Source organism: Aspergillus flavus, chromosome 4 (assembly GCF_009017415.1).
Source record: "Aspergillus flavus chromosome 4, complete sequence".
Classification (NCBI taxonomy): domain Eukaryota; kingdom Fungi; phylum Ascomycota; class Eurotiomycetes; order Eurotiales; family Aspergillaceae; genus Aspergillus; species Aspergillus flavus.
In genome coordinates this window covers 3880066-3899448 of record NC_092405.1, presented here as the reverse complement: position 1 = coordinate 3899448, position 19383 = coordinate 3880066, and the positions used below count along the sequence as shown (strand labels likewise).

At 48.6% G+C, this 19383-nt stretch overlaps 7 protein-coding genes across 7 annotated transcripts; 2 read left to right on the top strand and 5 right to left on the bottom strand.

Annotated features, from left to right (window-relative positions):
- Positions 1-1286: 1286 nt before the first annotated feature.
- On the top strand, positions 1287-8384 carry F9C07_2283939 (NACHT domain protein). Its single transcript, XM_041292311.2, has 3 exons — positions 1287-2499; positions 2559-7577; positions 7626-8384. Exons 1-3 carry the CDS (start codon positions 2149-2151, stop codon positions 8259-8261), a joined length of 6006 nt encoding a protein of 2001 aa, XP_041146721.1. The 5' UTR covers positions 1287-2148; the 3' UTR covers positions 8262-8384.
- Positions 8385-8672: 288 nt separating this feature from the next.
- On the bottom strand, positions 8673-14400 carry F9C07_2283937 (ankyrin repeat-containing protein). The gene has a single exon (XM_041286064.2). It carries the CDS (start codon positions 12912-12914, stop codon positions 10683-10685), a length of 2232 nt encoding a protein of 743 aa, XP_041146720.1. The 5' UTR covers positions 12915-14400; the 3' UTR covers positions 8673-10682.
- Positions 8909-9857, top strand: F9C07_2107045 (uncharacterized protein; the record flags this gene model as incomplete). The annotated part of the gene is made up of 2 exons (XM_071509017.1): positions 8909-9048; positions 9419-9857. 2 exons carry the CDS (start codon positions 8909-8911, stop codon positions 9855-9857), a joined length of 579 nt encoding a protein of 192 aa, XP_071366659.1.
- Positions 13176-14312, bottom strand: F9C07_10444 (putative choline/ethanolamine kinase; the record flags this gene model as incomplete). Its single annotated transcript, XM_041286063.1, has 1 exon — positions 13176-14312. One exon carries the CDS (start codon positions 14310-14312, stop codon positions 13176-13178), a length of 1137 nt encoding a protein of 378 aa, XP_041146719.1.
- Positions 14401-15929, bottom strand: F9C07_2283936 (uncharacterized protein). The gene is made up of 5 exons (XM_041292321.2): positions 15306-15929; positions 15207-15238; positions 15022-15148; positions 14843-14970; positions 14401-14792 (listed from the first exon to the last, which is right to left on the bottom strand). The coding sequence occupies exons 1-5, from the start codon at positions 15476-15478 to the stop codon at positions 14692-14694; spliced, it is 561 nt and encodes a 186-aa protein (XP_041146718.1). The 5' UTR covers positions 15479-15929; the 3' UTR covers positions 14401-14691.
- A 2413-nt stretch (positions 15930-18342) lies between these two features.
- On the bottom strand, positions 18343-19179 carry F9C07_2283935 (uncharacterized protein; the record flags this gene model as incomplete). The annotated part of the gene is made up of 2 exons (XM_071510664.1): positions 18516-19179; positions 18343-18461 (listed from the first exon to the last, which is right to left on the bottom strand). Coding segments are annotated over exons 1-2 (369 nt in total), but the record flags the coding sequence as incomplete, so codon positions are not given.
- On the bottom strand, positions 18566-19348 carry F9C07_2257478 (uncharacterized protein; the record flags this gene model as incomplete). The annotated part of the gene is made up of 2 exons (XM_071510128.1): positions 18566-19273; positions 19329-19348. The coding sequence occupies 2 exons, from the start codon at positions 19346-19348 to the stop codon at positions 18790-18792; spliced, it is 504 nt and encodes a 167-aa protein (XP_071366657.1). The 3' UTR covers positions 18566-18789.
- Between the last annotated feature and the right edge of the window lie 35 nt (positions 19349-19383).

Sequence of the window (19383 nt, the reverse complement as noted above, 5' to 3'; positions counted from 1 at the left end):
TGTGGTTCGATCTGGAAAGTTGTTTGTTCGATTAACAGAGTACTTGATAGGTATCACGAAACTTGAGATGTGAATAGTGATAGAAATTGTCTGGTTTTATAGCAACAGTTTCTTAGAAAACAAGAGACACATATACATTATTACTTCCCATGGGTAACATATAAGCTACCACTGCTCACGAAAAGGTGTCGAGTAATGTTGACGAACCAGTAAGCGCTTTCTACAATGGCAAGCCATTTCTTGGCTCTAATCAATTCCTTAGGTTATAAGATGCTTTGTGTGGCTCACTATGTATAAGTCTTGACTCCCTGGTTGATGATTTGATCAAGCCAAGCTTTTAGCTTTTCAATTGACATCATTTTGGCTTGTCTATATGGTTATTCTCGGCATCTTTGCCATATAACTATACTCCCTGGAATTGTCTCGTACATTAGCTTTAGTACATTTCGACCACGGATTTGACTGGTGTATATACTTATTCCAGAGTACACCTACGGTTGAGTATGGTTAGTAACCTTGGTTACGGCTTTGGGAAAGGCTATACTTGAACCTCGCTGTCGGGTTCTAGTTCCTGTTGTTTACTAATACTAGTCAGGTGAGGGCCGATAGGGAATCATTTCCGAAACTCTGAATAGGAATGAGTATAAAGTTGATGGAAGGTGTAATGTTGGATCGCATGGATCTAGACTGATCTTTCCAATCTATTGTGACGTGTATGTATTGATGGATGAGGTGTGTGCTTGGTCTTGAAACACTCTTGACACATTGTGCAGATTAGGGGCCATTTGACTACCAAAAGGTAATTATAGATTTATATGGATGGGGCCCTACCATCAGATAAATACTAACCACCCGGCCCCCTAAATAGTTTTTTTTTTTTTTTTTTTTTTTTTTTTTGATTGAATAGGACTTCAACCAATAAAATTTAGACCTTCAGACTGACGCTCCGTTGATATCGAGACACATTTCAAGGTTGGAAGGTGAGCTTGGCTTAGTTCTCCGGTCTTTTTGTCACTTGATATAGCCACAGAGTGGGTCATTGTTGAAAGGACTTTGCTCCACTCATCAAAGTTCTTTGGAGATGTATTTCCCTTGTGGAATTCTACAATTAAGTTAATATTCTAACTACAGCAACCGAGTGCCACGACCAGGATGTCCAGCATGTCATCTCCGCCCTGAGAGATTCGATTGGGCGGTCTTATAAGAATCAACCAAGTAACCTCTCAGCATTCAAGGCTAGCGCAACTAATAGACTGTATACATTCTTATTATAAGGACAAATATTGGCAAGTTTCGCTAGTTCTGTGACAGCTTAAGCTCCAGCTATGCTGGTTTCCCCATGTTGTACAGATGTAGCTACAATGGACGTTTCGTATATATGAGTGATCGATACCTACCGCCCTGATTCAACGTCTACTGATTGGCTTCTTTTTACATCAAGTAAATTACTGGCCAATGATAGACATAGCCGGCATCCGGTATGGTAACCCCGATTCGATTTTACACTACTGCAAGTAGTACTAGTGGTAATGATCAGTGAGGCATGTATCATTCTCCAACGCCAACCACGACACACATTCTGAAGAGAATCAGAACGAACTTATTAAAGCATTATGAACAAACTTTAACTGTTTATCTCAGCCAATCCGAATACTTTGCTGAGTCCTTTTCAAACCAGATCTCACATGTTTCGACGGCTAAACCGAGGCCTGTGATGTCATCGACATCAACGACTACAAACCCTCAGAACATTGGCCCATGACGCATTGAACCAAACATTGAATAGTCCCAATGGGTACGATGATTTCTTATGACACCACGACTACGCCAATAACTTGTACTTCTCCTTGTGCCCTTGCTCCTCCCTCGAATATCCGACAATCAGTATTGATCTTTCGCTCAATTAACTTCAATGAACCACGGTCCTTATAGAAATCGAGAATCGATGATGAGCCTTGGAATAAATACATGGGGAATCTTTCTCATGATGTCAGGATTGCATGGAGTACTGGAGACAACCAGTGTCTGCACTTAACAAGGACTGTCGCGGACATATCGCATCTATGAAAACCATTTCTCAACTGTACATGTGTATGTACTGAATGCCTAATTAATGCACCTCATCATTGAGTAAACCACTTGGACAGCATGTCTTCCTCATACGTGACGGAAAATACTGCTGCCAATGGGGACTCTAGCCCGCAGCCACTCCTTCGGGAGGCACTTGAGAATGTCTCCAAAGAGTGTCCAACGCGGTTAGGGATGTCCCCAAATGAGATTCTGACAAAATCTCCGACCGTTGATGTATTTTTCGATGCCATTGCCGCTGAGAGACTACGACGCATGCCGCCTGATGGCAGTAGATTGGATGGTGCTCTACACCGAGCTTCGCGCTTAGCCTTTGCGGTCGGCTCATTGAGGGACTCCGTGGCCGGCTTTATGGACGGAGCAGACGAGGCAGCCATGATGATCTGGGGCGCTATTTTGTTACAACTTGAGGTGAGTCGTGATTAAAAAAGGTTGGCTCTAATTGTTGCAAGGGTGACTGACCATAATAGCTGGGCATTGAGCACGTCGACGTCATCGATAGTCTATTCGGACAGTATGGCAGGGTGACACTGGGAATTTCATTGCTTCTTCAGCAGGAAAGCTACTTTCAGACCTACCGAGCCCTACAACATGAGGTTACAGAGATCTATGCCCACGTGCTACAACTTGTTCTGCATGTCACCATGGAATACCGCGAAGCAGAGCGCTCACAGCACTGGCAATCCATGAGCGAGGCCGTGAACCGCTCGTTCTTCTGCTACTTCAATCGATTTACCACTCACTGGCGCCGGATGTCGCAAGTCGCTTTGGCTACCGGGGCACCTAAACAACAAACCCCCTTAGACCTCGCTGCCATTTATCAATTCCTCGAGCTACAAGATCGTCCCCTGCACATGTTGCTCGAAGGCCACAATCATTCGTTGGCTGATGGCTCATTTGCATGGTTTGATCCACATTTGACTACATTCACCATTAACCGGCGCAATATGCTGCTGGTCACTGGCAATCCTGGCTCAGGGAAGAGCGCATTGGCCCAGTGGACAATGGAAAAGTTGCAGGTATCCTCCGAATTTGATATTTGGAACGTCATTCCTGTCTCAATCAGATCAGATGTACCTATCACAACATTGCCGTTAAGCATCCTTAAGGGTCTTTTAACTCAGATTCTCGATCTCTGTGTCGCTAGTCGAAAGACCTATGAGTCCATTCTGTCCGGCGTTATGAATGCCCTTGAACTTGCTGTGACTGGAGCGCCAGACCCGCAAGTGGAGGAGCAGCTATGGACCGCTATTCGCATAGCGTTACAGTCAAACATGCATTTTATGCTAGTGGTAGACGGCGTTGACCAGATCAAACATTCGGAAGTCACCGTCGGCCCCTTCCTGCAACGCCTTCAAGATGCTGTTTCTGAGCGCAATACGCCGTCCAAGCTTATCGTGTTCAGTCGACCGCTTGCTGCTGCACAAATGCCCATGCGGGAGGCAACCACGACGCAACAGATTTCAATGAATGTCTCCTTGACACAGCAAGACCTTCATGCAACTTTAGTTGATATGATGACATCCGATGCTGCATTTTCTGGTCTTGATACATCACAACGGGATTCGTTAGCAGCGGCAATCGTTCCCCGCGCGCAGGGATGTTTTGTGTGGGCTCAGCTCACCCTTGAGGCTATCCGAAACCTATCAACTTTTAATGAAATGCAATCTGCAGTGAAGGCCTCTCCACACACCTTGGGTGACCTGATTGATCGACATATACGCAGCATTGACCTCAACCGCGTAGGAACCCAAAGTCTTCTTGCCTGGCTTTTGGCTGCGGAGCGTCCCTTACGCATCCAGGAGATAGAACAGCTACTAGCGGTGGATTTGAAGACGCTGAATATTACGTCTCGCACATCGAATACCGAACGCGAAGTTTTCCAGCCTCTAGCTCGATTGATCTCCGTCCATGATGGATTTGTCACCTTCAAGCATCATCTAGTTCGCGACCACATCCAGGCTCGGGCTCTGATGGGCCAAGAGGTGCCCTTCTCGCTATCTGAAGCCCACTATGATCTATTGATACGTTCGTTGGCTTGGGTCCGCAAGTCGATCACTGATGAGGTTGCGGTTGCCTGGGACAAGCTTCGCGTCACTGCTCGTGACCGCTATCTAGACGCATATACTTTGCTGGAGTACACGGCTCGCTACTGGCTTTCCCATATGTTAGCATCTCCAATTGCTAGCTCTAAACGCGAGGAGCTCAACTTTCCAAAGCCCTTCCGTCAGGCCATGCCGGATTCAGTCCTATTTGCTCAGCTGGAGCTTACCAACCGCGAGTCTCAGTTTTCTCGATCCAGTATTGTAGAACTGTACCGCTTAGCTGTTACAGTACGCCGCAGTGTGCTGGGCGGCGATTCGCCCGCCTTGCTGCAGAGTCTGATCCTCAGCGCACGTGCAGCAGACATGGCGAAGGCTTCCTGGGCTAATGATCATCTGTATGAGGCCTGGATACGTAGCCGCTCCCAGCTTGGTCCATCGGATCCCACCACCCGCGAATTGGAGCAGCTCCTGGTAGCCACTCCTGAGGGCCGCGGTAAGGCGGACCAAGTAGCCGGTTTCAAGACTGACGCGTTGCGTGATATGGCACTGTCTGGATGGGATTCATCCGATATTAGCTTTGCCCAACGCCTGCAGTATCTTGACCGTCTGGTTAAATCTTACAGAGATAATAATCAAGAAGATGCTGCATACGATGTTTCAAAGCAGTTCTACCGACAGACGGTCATGACATATGGCTCCCATTCGTCCGAAGCGATGCAGGCGGCTGACTTCCTCACTCAACATTTCAACATAGCGCCACCCGATGAGATGGCTCTAGAAATTGCACGCAACAAGTATGAGACCATGATGCGCTCTATGGATGCGACCGATCCCCGTCGTGTTGCCTACTCGCTACAACTGGCTCAGATGTACGAAGATAGCAGGCAGCCCGCCAAGGCCGAAGCTGTTTTGACCCGACTCTGGTCAGGCCTTTCAGCGCGCAATCTCGACACGAGCCCCGCCTGGGATCAGAAGACAAAGGTCGCTTTCTACTACTCACAGTTTCTGCGCCGCCAGGGACGACCCGATGAAGCAAGTACCATTCTCCGCCAACTGTCAGCAGACTTAGAGGCTGAGGGTGGTGTCCGATCTCCGGAGATGGCCTCACGGGCCGAGGAATTACGCGTCGAAGCACGCGAAATGGGCTTGGATGATATGGATCGCGCATTGTCGCTGCAGATCTGGAAATATTACCAAGCTAGTGGCCAACAGTATTCACCAGAGGCTGTTACTCTGGCAGAGTCACTGGCCAGGGTATCTCTCCCAACCCAGGGTAATGTGGAAAATATGGGAGCTTTATCCCCCGAGGAGAGTAAGCTCCTTCCCGGTTGGATCGATTCTATAGCCTCTGCAGGAGCTGAGAAACGGACCTTGCCACTGTTAACGCTCTGCCACCAACTCGCAACACAACACATTCGTGACGAGGAATGGCGTAAGGGTAGTGACACTGCGTGGGCAGTATTGAAGCATGCATGGCCCACAGTGGAAGATCCCCAGTCGAAGGCCAAGTTTGCTTCAAGTGAGGCTCCTATTCTGGCGAACTTGGCCCTGGATCATGCGTATTGTTTGTTCCGCCGCCTGGACATAAACACTGCTTCCGTGGTATATGGTAATGCTTTCAGGGCGTCTATCACGGCAGATCAGGTGGCTGTCCCCTCAGTCACGGCTGTGGTGAAGACCGTGGTTGAGTTTTACGAGACTACCTTCCAGTTTGAAAAGGCACTGGTTCTCCTTCATCAGGTCAGTGAGTTCTTTGGATCCCGACTCGGCGACCACGACAAACATACAATCGACACTCGATACTATGAAGGTGATTTGGCCTTGCGACTGGATAAACGAGCCGAAGCTGAGAACAGCTATCGTCACATTTATGATGCCTGTGTCCGCGACGGTAAAGTTAGCTCTTCTGGTGTCAAGGCTGCAGTGGCCCTGGTCAACATCTACGTGCAGAATAAACAGTGGGATTCAGCCCTCGAGGTTTACCGTCATCTGTGGCCTACCCTTGTAAGATTTGATGAAAAGGATGGCTATGACCGTGCCCTGCTCGAGGGGCTACTACCCAAGACTTACACTGGCTATATGGAACTTCTGAACAATAAGGCTGCACAAGGAAGCCACGCAGAACGGTACCAGGTCGCATCCCAGCACCAGCAGCTATGCCGCAAGTTGTATGGCCCGACCGACGCACGAACACGCGATGCAACCCTTACACTTGCTGCTCTCTGCGCGGATAGCGATCAGCATGTCGGGGAGGCGATTAACAACTACCACCAAGTACTGAATACTCATGACTGGGTGTCGCCCACGGAAAGCTCGCGTGCTCTACCCGATATGTCCGAGCCCCTCCCAATTAGCATAAAGCACCAGATGGCGCAGCTGTATCTTCGCCAGAAGGACAACTCGGAACCCGCGCGTTCCCTGTATGCTGAGGAGCTAGCGTTGGCCAAGCAACAGCAGGGGCTCTCCGCTCCGACCACACTTTTGTGGTTGCGCGAGATTGCCCGAATGCATGCCATCCAAAAGTCTCCTGAATCTCGGCGTCAGGGCGCAGCTTTGCTCGATGACCATGTCGACGAAGTGGTGCACGTTACTGCTAACCATGAAGCGTTGGTTGATCGTGCTCACAGACTAGCTGAGATCTATCTGGAGCTAGGCTACATTGATGAGGGCAACCGACTGATTGATGATCTGCACCAACGTGTAATTAACGAGACACCTGCCGCTCAACGCCAATCCCTCAATGAGTACCGTCCGGCCGTCTTCGTCGCTGCGTTCGAGGAGGTCTTTGGTAAGCAGCGCTCGTCGAAGCAAGTTCTTGACGAACTGTCTCGTGAGGGTCAGGTCTACAATGCATTCCAGCGAAGTCTGTCCAGCCACGATCTCATGTCTACTCTTGCAGCTGGCGAGAAGCTCTACACGCTTCAAACGAACCAGAAGCGCTACAGCTCCGCTCAGGATACCCAGAGCAGGCTGTATGATTACTTCTGCAACACCCTGTCTGTTGCACAGCCGCTCCGGAAGAAGGATGCCGTGCAGCAATTCTACGCGCTTTGCAGGCGGGAATCACTTCAGGATGACTCTAATATTAATATAGTCACTTCAACTATGCGTATGGTGAAGGACCTTTGCGACCGTGCGCAATTCCAGGACGCAGCAGATGTGACCGGAGTGTTCCATTCCTTTGTGCATCTAACCGATGGATTGCGTAGTCCGGAAAGCATTTTCACTGCTATCAAGCTCTGCATGTACTTGAACGGATACCAGACTAAGAAATGCACCGAAGAGGCAACTGCAAAGAATATGTCACTGGAGTCTCAGATGCTGCTACAGGAAATTATGACCAAGACCAAAGAGCTTCCACTGGAGTTCACTGAGCTCCCTTTCGCAGAGCTCAATGACCTTGTTACTGTCTTGGGTGAACATGAAATGTTCGAGGATTTGGAGGTATGTACTTGACTACAATACAGAACAAGGGATATACTAACAAGCCAGGCCATTCTTACCGAACTTTGGACCTCGCGTATTGTTCAAAAGACCTGGTCACTCCCAGCCGTTGTCTGGATCGGACGCCGACTAGTCGAAACACGTTTCTGCCGCGGTCGCGTCTCATCCGCCATTCAGCTTGGTAAAGACATCTGCTACAACCTTCGCCAGGTCTGGGGCAATTGTGACCCCGTCACTCTAGAGATGACCAAGCTGCTATCCGGCCTATACACGGCCTCGGGTAACCATCTAGCTGCAGCAGCGTTGCACGAATCTGCCTTGGCCGAGCTTCTCAACAGTCAAACCGACCGCCAGGAAGGCGCCATCGAGGCTGTTACACAGCATCTAGAGCTGCTTCAACATGCGCACGCCCGTCTTGCCAAGGAGGGCCAGACTGGTACCATCGATGCAGCGGCCGCACAAGAACGGGTGCAGCAGATCGCCACCAAGTTCGGCCTTTCGTCGGAACAGCTCGAAGCGGTGACTGGTGCTGATGAGAACGTTGGCGTGTGGGAGCGACCCCGTCGGTTCAGTTTGGATGTCGAGGACCTGGAGACGCACCACAACAATCTGAGACAGACCAGTGGATCGGCATTGTTGAATGGCAATGCCGGAGCCAAGCGCATCTCTATTAGTGCTTTGTGATTTATGTTCCATGTTTGTTGATGATTTACTGTATATTCCTGTCTAGTATAATGTAATAGTGTCGATGATACGTACTAGTTAATGAGTTGAATATGATATAGTTTGTTTTGTTAAGAACGATTATGGTGACACTCGATGCACTTCACATAGTACATACAATCTCAAACAAATCGTCAAATCAACATGCTGATCAAGCCAGTAACTATAAACAAGAACCATATATATAAATACTACAAACCCATACAATAACCAAAATTCCCAGAACCCTAGAAAATCTATGATATGAGATAATAAAAAACTACAGCCGGATCTCCGGCCTTGTCCCGACCTTCCGTCCCTAGTTCCGATAATTCCGTGCCTAATAATGGCCATTCGGCACAACAATCAAGCTTGTACAAAAGGATTTTAACAATTATATCACTATTTTGAATCCATATTATCCGATATATCCGACAGTATGACAAGCTTATAATCGTCATCCTCGCAGGCATCAACTCCGGTAATCCCGAAATTGACTAATCGTACCGAGTGGCGGAACGCCACGCCACGCTTACTGACTATCTACCAATAGTACAAATGAGCGACGCACAACTACCAAGGCGAACCATGTCAGAATACAAACAAGATTCAGAATCCCATAAATTACAATGACACAACACCTGAGCGATATAACTACCTGCCACCCAACAGGCGCTAAGCACCCTGTGTATGACTCCCCTAGTGACCGCGAACCGGACAGGCCTATCAAGAAACGGCAGATACGGGGGAGGACTATGTTAAAGAGTGGGTAAGTTTGGGATAAGTTGTGCTTTCGTACATGTTCGCTTGGAGGGAATTGCTGACCCGGATAGTGACTGCCGGCGGAAGAAGATTAAGGTAAAGATAACCTTGTCCTGTTTACAGGTTGTTGCATCTTTGCATGGAGGACGACTAAATAGCCTGATAGGGTGACAATAGATCTATCTACCAGTCATGTCCATCGAATAGACGAGGCTGTTGTAAGAAGACAGTTGGCGTGTGCCGCCGGCGGACTACCAGGGGCCCTTGTCCATCAACGGTGTTAACGGAAAGTGAAGGGCAGAAGAGTGATAGGTTTGTATATGTTATCTCGTTTCTTATACTATGAACCTAAGCTGATCATTGACCTACGAATACAGAACAACCAAGGAAGAATTATCAAAACGATTGGATCGACTTGAGCGGCGCTTGCACTTCATGTTCCCGGAGCTATTTCCTGACCCGGATAGAGACGAAGTGACTCTGATTGACTCGGGCGATGACTCTGTGACTGTTTGCTCGGAGAATGATAGCTATCCGGTGGCATGTAAAGCGGCTGCTATCGTGAACAGATGGCTAGCTCAGTCAGCGAACTTCTCCGATAAGATTCCTATCCAACCTAACCTTGCTCTAGCTCAGAATTGTCTAGCAGAGGTGACAGACACATGTAGTGTGGGCGACATTGCGCCTTCATTTCAGGCGTCTGCGTCTCCATTAAGTTCCCCGTTATCTTCGGGTGGAGATGACAGGAACCAGAGAAGACACCATGACAGAAATGCAATTGCTGAAGGTCCCTTCTGGCGATTACCTCGACCGTGATCTATAATTTGGTCTTGATTAGAGACGTCTGTGCTTTTTCTAAGGAATATCATGTCATACTCTATGGTCCTTCTATTCGATTAATACGTTATCTTTCACAAACGACACTTACGGATTCATCTACGATAACTCGGCGTTTTGCTTGAATTGGTATAGACAAGGCCGTTTTCGCGTTAGTATAGGAGATATTAGAGATTTTTTGAATATAGCCTCATGACGAGCGCATAGGAGCAGAGGCGATCTGCTTGATCCACTTCTTTCTGTGGGGCATTGACTAGTGCTGCTTCGTTATAGATTAATAGGCCTTCCCTGCTATCTTAGACTGAGGGATTTCCAACCTTTTCCTTTTTGTAATTTTCTTAAGGTCTTGCTAAAGCCCCCCTCCTTTTTTCTACAGACATGCTTAGATGACCTCGAGGTGACTAGTTCGGTAGCAAAACACATATGCCTCGTGTATGAATCGATCAGAGAGCCTCTCATCTTAAACCCAAAAAGATATTCTCTCTTTCAAATTCACCTAAGACCATCTAGAAGAGATGCCACTATCCAGCTAATATATTGATCGCCTTGTCTTCGAACTGCCATAATACTAAGACAGACTATAGATATATCGTTCTTCTGTCTCACTAACGCCGTGATCCTGGTAGGAGAGTACTCTCCGTCTATATACGCTAAAGCCTAAACTACTTTTCCCTTTGCTATGACAAAATGCACTTCATAGAATTGAGCCATTGTGATAGTGTTGTGATAGCAACGCTCTCTTGGCTATAACCAACGTTCTCTAACCAATACACTATACCAAGCTTACTGATGTTTTGTAAATATCTAGGTAGAACTATCGTACATTGCAATGAGGCCGCGGAGCCACGACTCTCTGGATTCATTTGGCTGTATAGCTAGGAGCTCTTCGCTAGAGGCCTGAACCTCTAAAAATTGATGTCCATCACACAACCGGATTTGAAGCCTCTCCTGGTAGTACTGGTCCATACACTGACCACAAAAATCGATATCGGGACAGGTTTGACACACAAATCGTCCTTCTGTGACTGTCGGCTTCCCTTTACAGAGATCGCACACGGCCCAGGCACTATCTTGGGAGCCAGGATCGACCTTCGCATCGTACAGAAATGCCATACGGGCCGCGGAGACATCATTCATGTAGAGCAGGCACTTTCCCAGCCGGTACGAAACCGACTTTCCCTCCGTTAGGGCTCGGGTGGCAAGCATGGTGATGCCTTCCCTTAGGGCTGATGTCCGGCTCTCTTCATCGAATGAAGGAGCGGATAGAGGGGCATCTCCTGTTAGTTTCTCCAGCGTCGGCGGATGTCGAGCGGCCCAGTCTATGGAGGATCGACCGAACCAGTCCAGTTGCAACCGATCAGCTCCTAAGGACAACAGGAACTCGACGAGTTCAGTCTGTCCAGCCGCCGCGGCTGCGTGCAGGGCGGACGACCCATCATAGCACGCCGTCACATCCACGCCTTCTTCCACCATCGACTCAATAATGCCTCGGTGACCCTTTCTCGCGGCCTTGGACAAGACGGTTCCTCCGCACCAGCATGGGCTGAGCAAGTCAAACTTCTGGGCATCGGCCGCGCGTAGAAGCACCCGAAATGCGTCGGCACTTCCATTGACGGCGGCATAATGCAGCGCCGTATGACCTTCATCGCTATGGAGGGCGCCTACTTCGGCGCCAGCATCCACCAGCAGCTGTAGGAGGTCTGCCTGGCCAACTGAGGCAGCGTAATGCAGCGCCGTTCGTCCATCCTCCGGCGAGACGGACACGTCTGCGCCCATCTCCAGAAGCAAGCGGGTGAGAGCAGTACGTCCGTGAAGGGCCGCCAAATGAAGGGCCGTGTTTCCCGACGCGTCCAGTGCATTGATCGCGACGCCTGCGCGACATAGCGAGGGGACGACATCCGGATTGTCGCCCGCTGCGGCCACATGTAAAACAGTTCGATCATCCGGTCCCAGCACGTCCACCGCAGCACCATGGGCGAGTAGTGATTCCACGATCTCGATCGTCCCACAGTACGCGGCTAGATGGAGGGCGTTATTCCCGTCCGATTCGACCAGATTCACATCGGCTCCGGCTTCCAGCAGCAACTGAATAACCTCGGCCTGTCGATAGATCACCGCAGCCAATAAGACAGTGGTTTCCGCGTCCCCGCGCACGTCCACCGGGATACCTTGATCCAGCAGGAATTTCACCACCTCCACACTTCCCCCGGCGGCTGCGTGGTGGATGGCCGCATCTCCCTGCTCATCGACGCTGGCGATATCAGCGCCGTGCTGGAGCAGGAGCCGGACTGCATCTATGTGTCCATGTGACGCCGCGATATGCAACGGGAGCAGGTTCCCCCGGCGAAGGAGATGCGCGTCGGCATCAAACTCTAGTAGGAGGCTAATCATTTCGCATTGTCCGTGATACGAGGCAAAGCGTAGCCTGGAGTTGATCGCCTCGTGGATCATGGGGAAGGCCGGATGGTCCCGGGCGATGCTGGCGCCAGCTTCGAGAAGAATCCTCGCTAATGATTCATGGCCCATCATCACCGCCGCTTCCAAGGCGCATCCCCACTCCCAATTCTCCTCCGATGGATTGGTCACATTCCCAGCGCCGGACGCGAGAAGCCGGCGCAGGACAAGTTCCTCGTCATGGGTCACCGCCCATTCGAGGGGCGTGTGGCCATCGTTATCGGGCAGGGAGACAGGCACGCCGGCTTCCAGCAAGACCGCGACGGTCTGTTCTTGCCCTGCTGCCGTGGCCTCATGAATGGCAGCCCGGCCATCGATGAGTCTCGCTGGATTGGGGTCTCGCCTCACGAGCTTCTGGACGCAGGTGACTCGGCCCTGCGCAGCCGCCCAGATCAGGGGCGTGTCGCCATCGTTCCGAATCAGCGTGGGCGCCCGGCCATACAGCTCCTGCGACAGGAGGTCGTGAAAACGATGGGCTGTCTGGATGAGGGCATTAAGGTCGGAGACGCTGAGATGCGACGCCACCTCCAGGATGATTTCGGCGGGATGATGGACAAAGCACGGGGTAGTAGACGATGCCATGGCAGTATGAAGGGTGCGAAGGTGAAATCATGTCACGTCCACCATGCGACAAAGAACACATGACAGAGAGGGTGGATGGGATGTGAATACGAGGCGGCGGGGAGGTGGATCTCATCCCAACCCTGCCATTTGCTCGCCAGCCAGAACTAGAATAATGATCGACATGTCTTTCCGACTGGGCATGTCGATATCAGCCTATACTCTCTTTTCAGGACAGAGAAATAGTCTCGTTAAGATAATAACGATCTCATTCAAGCGCTATCATGAATCATCCAAATCAAGTTTGGCATACTGATCCACAAACTCATCGAACAGCTTGTTTAGCCCGAGCAGGTTCAAGGGATCCTTGTCATCTTGTTCAGCCATGAAGCAAAGCATGTTATGGATGTCAAAAGTGATGGCCAGCAAATATCCATATTCAGATTCCAGGAACACCTGATCCCCGGTATCTGAATCACCTGTCACTTCGTTCCACTGTCTAGCATACTCGTCACAGAAGTGTCTCTTTTCCTCCTCTGTATATTTCCTGCAATCTGCTATCCGGCTCTCCTCGTCAAACCATTTGAACAACTTTTGCATGAAGTGTCCACCGATGTCAAATGCTCGGTAGTTCTGCATCACGAACTCAAAGTCAATCAGGGTAACTTTGCTCTCTCCTTCCCTCGGGTTATTTTTCACCATGACGTTCATAAACTGAATGTCATGAATACACCACCCGGTCTTTCCTCCTATAAATTCCAGCTTATCCACCACATTTCTCAGCCTTCTCCCAAAGTCATAGTCAACTAGTTTGTCGATACTGACACCTCCTTCCTTCCCAAGTGCCTTCAACTTGTCCATCATGTAGTAATTCCCGAGTCCATTGATAACAGCTTCATAGTACGATTCCACCGCCTTTTTCTCCAGTGACGTGTCCAAGACATGAAACATTGCCAGTCCTCTAGCAACATCCGCTCTGATAACCGAATCCTCAACATCCTCCGGCTCCAAGTTACGTGCATCCAGGAACTCATCGATTCTCCCGAGTATGCCATCCTGTGTCTTGAAGAATCCATAGACTTTGGCTCCCAGTCCGGTTCGACCGTACTCATAGCATAGAAGTGCTTCCTCATGCTTCGTTGGTGCCAGAGGCTCGAAGATTTTGAGGCTCCCCCCGTTGTCAGTATGTAATTTGATGAACACCTTCAAGGGCTCGGTAGGTGTGCCAGCTGTGGGCCTCGGTCGCTCCACGGAACAGTGGGCGTTGGCAAACGATGCATGGTATGACACGGTCAAGGTCTCTGGATCCACAGATGGCCATTCGTTCGTCAGAAATATGCCGACGATGTCCCTGACGTTATGTTTAGTCGGGACTTTGTCTTGGGGAAGTGTCACAGGGACGGGAGTCAAGGTCGCCATCTTGCTTTGATGTGTGATGGGGTGCCTTGGGTCATAAGAAGTATGGCGAAGAGGTGATCTAAGATGAAGCTTTCAAAGTATTTCGCAATCATTGAATGTCTATCTAACCCGGCTAAGTCGCGAGAATTATTAGTGTATGTCGGGCTCCCGAAGTAGTTTAGCGCCCTATCGATACATCTGGAGCCATTTGACTAATCTCCAGACAGACAAATTATTGACGAATAGGTAAATATGCAAGGTCTATTGGAGAAAGTAATCTAAAGGAGCGACAGGGAACCAGTCCCGGAGTCTAAATATAGAAAAAGAATGAAGTCTGCCGAATACACAACCGCCACATGTCTTGTCTCCCTAGCGAACAGCCACCATGTCGATGAACAGTTTAGATGGCAACGACATCAACCCAGAAACGGGTGTCGTCGCTCTGGTACTTCTTGTCACTCTCGATCTGAGACTTGATCCACTTGACGGCGCTCTTGTAGTCTATCCATCCAGTTAGCATAGCGATAAATGCCATTTTCCGGGAAACATACTGTTGATATCCTGGGTGTTGGGGTTTTCGAGGCCGGACGCGCCGTTGCGGTGACCAGCGTACCAGACATCGAAACCGTACTTCTTCTCGCCGTCGTGGCGGGCCTTGATATCCTTTTCGAGGTTGGTGCTGCAGATATGTCAGATCCTGTTGCGGGAATTACGGAGTAAAGTGTCTTACTTCAGGACCTCGCCATTCTTGACATCCTCAGTCTTCTGACCGAGGAACTCAGTGGCGGAAGTGCGCAGCATCATCCAATTCTGCTTGAAGATACCGAAGTTGGTGGCATCACCGGTCTTGCCGTCACCTGTTTCCTGTTAGATTATCTGGCTTATGGGAAGCGATTCAGCTGGATATGGTCTTACCGTAGGGGTAGGTGCTGGGGTCCATATTGTCGCTTTAACGTTTGCGGGTCAGTATAATTTTTGATGTCTCATTCAAAAAGATCACAGAATAGAACCTACTTCTCCAACATGGCAATGGCCAGGTCCATGGTGTTACCACCAGCGCTGACGATGGCCTGCTTGCGCTCGCCCAGGCCTGGAACAGAGTAGTTGCCGCGGCGGCCCTCATCACGGATGCCAATGGCGGCACCGAGAGCCATGGGAAGGAGCAGAAGGTTCAGGGAAAGCTTCATTGTGAATACTTGGTTGGATAGAAGGAGCGAAAGAGTAAACGGTTGGAATGAATGTGTGGAGTTGGTAGTTGGCAGAGTTGTGTTTGGTATGAGGAGCTATCCATGGGCCACCCCATGGCTTATATAGCTTGTCATTCGGGATTCAATAGTTATATAGACAATAAAGGGCTATAAAACTCCGTGGATGAATAGGTAATGATCTTCTGGTACCCATTGGGTCCATTTCAGATGATCTGATCTCTAAGAGAACAGGAAGTTTTAAACAGGGTCCATGCGAAGCTCTCCAGCGTTTAAGGAACCAAAACGGTAAAAAAAAGTTAAAATCCGAAACACCCAGAGACTCTTCTTCAATGGTAATGGTCAGAATGTGCGCTGCGGTTCTGGAAACGTGGAACATGGCCAGTGTTGGCTGTGGAATGTATAAAAGGGGTAAAAATGAGCTTAAAACAGTGGGTCCTGTGGAGCTCGTGTATCTGAAGAGCCGCTTACGATAAATGAAGGGACCAAACAGTTGGCTCTTAACCTTCTGGTGGCTTGCCCTATTTTCGACGGAGAAATTTCCTTCCCTCTCCACTGGACACGGGATCTTCTCCGAGTTTCAGACTGCTACACGTAACCCTAAGTAAACTTTAACGGAGTTTCCGGAATACACCTTCCGCTACGCCACCACTCTTTGATAATTGAGAATGAGGAACCAGCAATATGAAGTGAAGGTAGAGGATTGGTTCGCTTTGCATCTGTCATATGTTTTCTGCATGCAGACAGCAAAACTCGTGGCTTACGCAATTCAGGTTCGGGACCCTGGCTCCCGAGCCCTGACTATCCAACTCTATTGTGACGTACATGGTCTGAGATCTGATAATCATTTCAAACTGATACTGTTCCAGGCAGCTAATAATAACACGATGTATTTAGACCACGGATATAACGAGTGGAGACTTTTTGGGTACGCTAGAAACTAAATAGCACTGCTTTGAAATCAATAATCGACATTAACAGAAACCACAGTCACTAAACGCACAGAACAACATTATATTCATTGATATAAATATCTCGACTAGTATATTCATGGGTCCAATACCGACTTTTTCCCATCCCGAGCCACCCCAGTTTATATTAACTTAAGTCCAGTCGAGACCCTGATCGGGAAAAGCGCTTGTACTTGGATCCTACTAGTACAGCGCAGACATATTAATGGCATTGGAGACTTTCAATGAATCAGCCACTCTTTGAGTCGGTGAGCATTGAGATAATACTGATCGTCAGCATTGATTTCTATATCTGAATCCGTTTCGTCCATTGCCTGAGTGGGAGCGGGACACTCGGATGACTTCCGCTTTAGCTTTGGAAAGAATACTGGTTTACGGCCATCAATCAGTAACTTCTGAGTTGGTACTGGGATTATGGAGATTTGGATGGTCATATTACTGAACTCAGACTGGGTCTTCGGTGAGAAGCAAGGGAAACGGCGCCTACATAGTCGCAGTGAGTGTTTACCAATTGTCAAACCCGTCTCTCAATTACGAGATATATCTTAAAGACTTATGTGTGATTTCATGGTGGTGTCGCCAATTGCTATCGTACATGGTCCTCTCCATCGTTGGATTCATAATGATATATGGATATGGTCATACATAAAGCTCGTGAGTACAGAACATATTTCAACTTTGAATTATTTGATTTGAACTGGTGCTATTGCCCCATTGCCCAGTTTTAGCCTCTATATAGGTAAGATAGAAGACAATGAAATGATTTCGCAGCAAAGGAAACGAGCATTCGTCACTTCTTCGAGTGGTACGTTGGGCGTATTATAGGACAAGCTTAGAAGAATGTCGAAATTGCCTTTCTAGTTGAGAGGGAACACGGCGGCACGAATGACACAGCATTGATAAGTTTTATTCTCTCCCCAAGGGTTTTACTAATGGATATCTTTATCTCGTAGTGAGCCCTAAGTGGTCTATTTATAGGGCAGTGTGGCTTCTGCCACATTAGGGGATGTATCGAACGGTCACGCAATCTCAATATTGAGCCGGCACTTGTGAGTTCAGGATTGAGAGGATAAAAATGGACCTGTAGCATATCTTTATAGCATCATTTACATTATCGAGTAATCAAGACATGCTAGCTCCTTTTCTTGTTCGGCCGTAATGCCCAACTGAATACTTCATGCCATCAATTTCGCTAAAACGTATGATTTTGTCAGCGTTTTCCATATTTTGGTCAATTTTCTTAGCATTGAGAATCCAAGCAAGGTGCTACCTATACGATATAGCCCATTGCTGCGTTATAGGCAAGCCACATATCTTTTGAGCTATGTCATTCACATTATTCTAACATCTCTATCTAATGGAACAGATATTTGGATACGATTTACTTCGCTTTTTCCGTCCCCTTTTTCTCTTCCTCGTCCTACTCTCGTTCCTCATCTTTCGTTCTTCTTTGTTCGTGCAGGCGGAGCTGATAACAGCAACTACACGGCTACGAACTCAGAGCCAACAGCTAGATGTACAGGAGTGAGGGGGTATCCTGAACTAGCGAAGAAGAACATGAAGTTAGGACGAGAGCGACAACGCCGCGAGGTAGGGAGACATGGATGTAGTGTGGGATGCTGGTAGGAGGGTCGCCTTTCACTGAGGAGTCACGCTTCCACGGTGCTGACAATTTTGACAGGACATATTTTCGAAGATTAATCTTCATTCTAACTTTTAATGCGCTGGAAAATAACATAACACGACCTTCTCTTTCGCGTTTTCCAAAGAGACACCCCTCATTCCAGGGGTGCAACTCATTTCTTCAATACCATCCTTCTCAAATGAACTTCTCGATTTTTTCCATCTTCACATCATTGATCTCAAATATTCGCACCCAAGGTCGGTAGGGCCGGACAATTAGAGGCTGCAACTTTCCTCGGCCACATATCGACTTGATATCCATCTCTAAAACACTGTTTACAGGCAATATTCAATTCGTCGGTCCAATTGTCCTATACATTGTCAGACTCCTTCCAGAGAAGCTACCAGCAAAATAAACCACACACCTGAAAGCGACAAAGCTTCTGAAAGTTCTTAAGAAAAGTCTTTACATCCTCCCAAGGCTGGAGTCTAGAACCCCTTCTCATCAAATACTGATCCAGGCGATATCCATGCTCTCCCCATGATTGGTAGATACGGAAGCCTTCTCTCGCTATAGCTATGACAAAGGAATGGGCAAACGATGGATAGTTCATATCGCGGCTCATCTTTTCCCCACGCTCAAGCATCTCCACATCAACAAGATTAACCCCTAGCATTGTCACTTTGCCGATCTTCCCATCAATCGCTGCTTTTTATTGCTTGCGCGAACCGTTTCGGGAGGTCGGTTGATGGGGTTTTGAGAATGTCTGCCATAGTAGGAAGCCCGCCTATAGATTTAGATAGGAACTTGAGTGCCTCAAACATAGAGTCTGGCTCTGGAGACGAGGCGAGTAGAAGGACAAGGGAGGCATCAAGCTTGCAAGAATACCACAGTGTTATGCTGGCAATAAGTGGTCGCATGGAAAAAGGAGCTAGATCACCCCACAGAATATGTGCTTCTCCTCTCAACACAGATTTTCGAAGGCTCTCGAGTTTAACAGACGCGGCATCAGGACCCTCGCCAAAGAAGTCTTTCATCACTTTGTCCACTTCTTCCAGAGGCTTAGGCTGAACCCTTTGAGACCTTTCCTGAATTAGATGCAATGTTGCTAGTCCGGTGAGGTAAAGTATGCCATTCATTGAAATACCTTCGAAAGGGAGCTGGGGCGCTTCTGGTAGGGATCTGTTCCGTCTAGTTCGATTAGTGATTTGGGTGCTCCCTTTGGCTGAATACCTACCTTGTATGATCAGATTTCATCGTCGAACTTTCCCTGGTGGGACATAGGGTGCTCG

Coding starts and splice junctions, on each gene's coding strand:
- F9C07_2283939 (XM_041292311.2), top strand. CDS start 2,149: ATGTCTTCCTCATACGTGACGGAAAATACTGCTGCCAATGGGGACTCT. Junction 2,500..2,558: donor CTATTTTGTTACAACTTGAG/GTGAGTCGTGAT, acceptor TGACCATAATAG/CTGGGCATTGAGCACGTCGA. Junction 7,578..7,625: donor AAATGTTCGAGGATTTGGAG/GTATGTACTTGA, acceptor CTAACAAGCCAG/GCCATTCTTACCGAACTTTG.
- F9C07_2283937 (XM_041286064.2), bottom strand. CDS start 12,914: ATGGCATCGTCTACTACCCCGTGCTTTGTCCATCATCCCGCCGAAATC.
- F9C07_2283936 (XM_041292321.2), bottom strand. CDS start 15,478: ATGAAGCTTTCCCTGAACCTTCTGCTCCTTCCCATGGCTCTCGGTGCC. Junction 14,971..15,021: donor AAGAATGGCGAGGTCCTGAA/GTAAGACACTTT, acceptor ACATATCTGCAG/CACCAACCTCGAAAAGGATA. Junction 14,793..14,842: donor CAACACCCAGGATATCAACA/GTATGTTTCCCG, acceptor CTGGATGGATAG/ACTACAAGAGCGCCGTCAAG.